Source organism: Octopus bimaculoides, chromosome 14 (assembly GCF_001194135.2).
Source record: "Octopus bimaculoides isolate UCB-OBI-ISO-001 chromosome 14, ASM119413v2, whole genome shotgun sequence".
Classification (NCBI taxonomy): domain Eukaryota; kingdom Metazoa; phylum Mollusca; class Cephalopoda; order Octopoda; family Octopodidae; genus Octopus; species Octopus bimaculoides.
Genome location: NC_068994.1, coordinates 12,579,725 through 12,583,808, shown reverse-complemented (window position 1 = coordinate 12,583,808; position 4,084 = coordinate 12,579,725). Strand labels below are relative to the sequence as shown.

Below are 4,084 nucleotides of genomic sequence, written 5' to 3'. Positions count from 1 at the left end.
GTAGTGGAAGGAATTAGTAGCAGGAATAGTTAGTGGGTGCTGATGGACAATGGTTAGTGGAGGGTCAGCAGGCAGTTTTTGAGTATGTGTGTGTTTGTGTGGGGTTGTAGGTGTTGGGTACGTGTGCGTGTGTGTGTATTTTGTACATGCACGTGTGTGTATGTGTATGTTTTTGTGCGTGCGTGTGTGTTTGTGTGTATGTGTATGTTGTGTATATGTGCGTTGCTGTGTACGTGTGTGTGCGTGTGTATGTGTATGTGTGTGTGTGTGTGTATGTGTGGATGTGCGTGTGTGTATGGGATTGTGATGTGTGTGGGGTTGTGAGTGTTAGGTACAGGTGCATGTGTGTGTATGCGCGTGTGTGTTTATGTGTGTCTGTATGTGTGTGTTCGTGTGCGTGTGTGTATATTTTGTGTGCGCGTGTGTGTATATTTTTTGTGCGTGTGTGTCTGTGTATATTGTGTGTATATAGATATATATATATATATATATATATCGCGGCATGTGTAAGGACTTTCGAGCGAGATCGTTGCCAGTGCCCCTGGACTGGCTCTTGTGCGGGTGGCACATAAAATACACCATTTTGAGCGTGGCCGTTGCCAGTACCGCCTGACTGGCCTTCGTGCCGGTGGCACGTAAAAAGCACCCACTACACTCTCTGAGTGGTTGGCGTTAGGAAGGGCATCCACCTGTAGAAACTCTGCCAAATCAGATTGGCGCCTGGTGTAGCCATCTGGTTTCACCAGTCCTCAGTCAAATCATCCAACCCATGCTAGCATGGAAGGTGGACGTTAAACGACGATGATATATAAATATATAATTTTAGAGAAAAGAACCAAAGTTCATGAACTCGTCCATAAAAATTCAGTCACATATAACATGTGACTGCTGATTAGCGAAGGATAGCAGGGAGAGGGTACTTGTCTTAGTGGTTAAGGTGACAGTAGTTTTGTAGGGTTTCCATGAACACCTATAGGTCTCTCCCCTTTGGAGAAATTTTTGTTAGAATTTTTTTTTGGTTTTGTTATTTCTCTTGTTTATACTTTTATATAATCTCACACTATTGCCCTGTACTATCCTCAGTCTTTTTGTCAACCCTTGTTAATAAAGAAAGCATTATTATTATTATTATTTTTTCCGTAGTCTTATTTTTATCACATGCTTTCACTGCACGACCAAGTACAGCTCTCTGTGCTTTGGGTATGTACTCTGGTTTGTTGTGGTGCTCTTATTTTCACTATATCGAAATTGCTTTACATAGGATGTGCATGGTGCCTAGTAGTATTATTTTCTGTATGTCATATACATTTGTAAGTCCTGGCGTTTTGGTTATGTATTTGTCTGAATGTTTCTTTTTTGTATCGTACCTAATGAACCTACTATTACAAGAATTGTTTCTGTTTTTAGGCTCCACATTCGAGTTACCTTTATTTCCAGATCTTTATTATTATTACTATTGTTGTTGTTATTATTGTTATTATCTATTCACTCTTATAGGAAGATGTTCGAACTGTATGAGAAACATTCTTCAAAACTTTCTAATGTGCCCAGGTAAGTTACATTCAAAAGTTTTGAGCAATCATGAAAATGGTGGCTAGCAGTCAGCCTTCTTCTTCTCTCTTCTTTTCTTCCTCTTATATAATAAGAAATAACAGTAAACTATGAATGTCATTCTTAATTTTGATTCCAATTTTATTTTATTAATAGCCCTCTTCTCTTCTCACATATTTTATACTCATCTTTGATAAGGTTTTTCAAAAAAAAACTGAAACGTAAAGTAAATTAATTAAAATACCCCAAAAAATATTTTTTTAAAGTGGCATTTTCATTTTTATTTCTCTTTAATATCTACTTACTCGTGTGGTACATTTACAAATCTTTTCAAATATATATATATATATATATATATATATATATATATACAGGGGTGCATAAGATATTTGAGGACAGATTTATGTTTATGAAAAACAGATATATAATAACAGATAATATCTTTATTTATCAAAAAATACTATGAGGATAAAAATAAACCTTCTTTTCTATAATGTTATTCAAATTCAACAGTTGATTCTGTATGAAATCTAAATCATCTACATACTTGAATCAAGTGGTCCTGGCTCATTTTGGTCATTACTCTGACCATGGCAGCTTTCAAAGAATCTTTGGTGTTATAGGCATGTTCACTGAACTCTCAACAATGCTCCACACGTAATAGTCCAATGAATTGAGATCTGTGGAATGAGGAGGCCAAATATTAGGGGCTATGTGATCATGAAAATTTTCAGCCATCCATTCCTGTGTTACTAGAGCCATGTGTGATAGTGCAGAGTCTTACTGAAACACATATGGCCTTCCATTGCATACACTGTCTATCCAGGGCTTAACAATTCTGAAGAAGATGTCAAAACAGCCTTTCATGATTTCATCACCTCTTGCTCTCATGAGTTCTTTGCTGCCAGCATAAATAAGCTACTGATAAAATGGCAGAATTGTGTTGATAATTAAGGTGCATACTATGATTAACTGCATTGCTTTTTGTTGAGATAAAGTAAAATAAACTTTCAGTTAGAAATCAGACATTTTATTCTTAATGACCTGATATATACACATTTGTTTTTCAGTGAGAGTGCCATGTCGATGCTGTTGGATGGTTGCCTGAATGAAAAGCACACTAAAAATGTGTTGGTAAGTTAGAATATTAAATACCTAGACGTAGTTGGTCCCCACTTTCTATTTCAGTCTTGTGTGCGTCATGTTGGTCAGGTAACCCTCACTTGGGGCCACAACTAGTTGTTGTTCTTTATGTTGTTATGTCTCAGTCATGTAGTTTTCATGCTGTAATCAAAGATATTTCAGCTACTCTCTTTATCCTTTTAATCACACAATACTCTTTACTCTTTAACTTGTTTCAGTCATTTGACTGCGGCCATGCTGGAGCACCGCCTTTAGTCGATCAAGTCGACCCCAGGACTTATTCTTTGGAAGCCTAGTACTTATTCTATCGGTCTCTTTTGCCGAACCGCTAAGTTACGGGGACGTAAACACACCAGCATCGCTTGTCAAGCGATGTTGGGGGGACAAACATAGACACACTAACATATACACACACACACACATACATATATACGACGGGCTTCTTTCAGTTTCCGTCTACCAAATCCACTCACAAGGCTTTGGTCGGCCCAAGGCTACAGTTGAAGACACTTGCCCAAGGTGCCACGCAGTGGGATTGAACCCAGAACCATGTGGTTGGTCAGCAAGCTATTTACCACACAGCCACTCCTACGCCTATAATGTGTATATGTTCAAGATATGTATATCTTGGACTATGTTACCCATTGTGTCCTTCCTTGTCTTTTTATTTTCAGATAATACAGTGGGATTGGAAAGAGATTTTGGTGGTTATTTCTAGCAGGTCGAGCAACTACTTAGAGTCTACTTTGTTGGTTTGGCTTTACACAGTAGTAGTTAATAATAATGTTGATGGTGAGGAGGAGGAGGAGGTTGATAAGTAAAGACAGAAAGAAAATCAGTAATAGGTGTAGGCATGGCTGTGTGTTAAGAAGCTTGCTTCCCAACCACATGCTCCTGTGTTCAGTCCCACTGCATGGCACATTGGGCAAGTAAGTGCCTTCTATTATAGCCTCATGCCGAGCAAAGCCTTGTGAGTGGATTTGGTAGACGGAAACTGGTACTTATTTAATTGACCCCGAAAGGATGGAAGGCAAAGTCGACCTCGGCGAAATTTGAACTCAGAACGTAGGGGCAGACGAAATACCGCTAAGCATTTCGCCCAGCATTCTAACGTTTCTGCTAGCTTGCTGCCTTGAACTTCTTTCAGTTTCTGTCTACCAAATCCACTCACAAGGCTTTGGTTAGCCTGGGTTTATAATTGAAGACATTTGCCCAAGGTGCCACATTGTGTCGAACTGAGCCCAAGACCACATGGTTGGGGAGCAAACTTTCCAGTGGATATTAAAACAAAGTTGACAGCGGCAGTGACAAGGGGAAAGACCTGAGAATCATGTCTTGCTCTTATGCTTAATTTTCCACTTGGTTTCTAAAGCTGAATACTCTCCTTATC

At 38.9% G+C, this 4,084-nt stretch overlaps 1 protein-coding gene across 1 annotated transcript in view; it reads left to right on the top strand.

The window, feature by feature from the left end:
- LOC106868930 (protein PTCD3 homolog, mitochondrial) overlaps positions 1-4,084 on the top strand; it is a 35,951-nt gene that overhangs the window by 30,517 nt on the left and 1,350 nt on the right. The window contains exons 20-22 of the mRNA XM_014914399.2: positions 1,498-1,551; positions 2,622-2,685; positions 3,369-3,486. Coding sequence (XP_014769885.2) covers positions 1,498-1,551; positions 2,622-2,685; positions 3,369-3,486 — 236 coding nt within the window. The remainder of the gene's footprint in view (positions 1-1,497; positions 1,552-2,621; positions 2,686-3,368; positions 3,487-4,084) is intronic.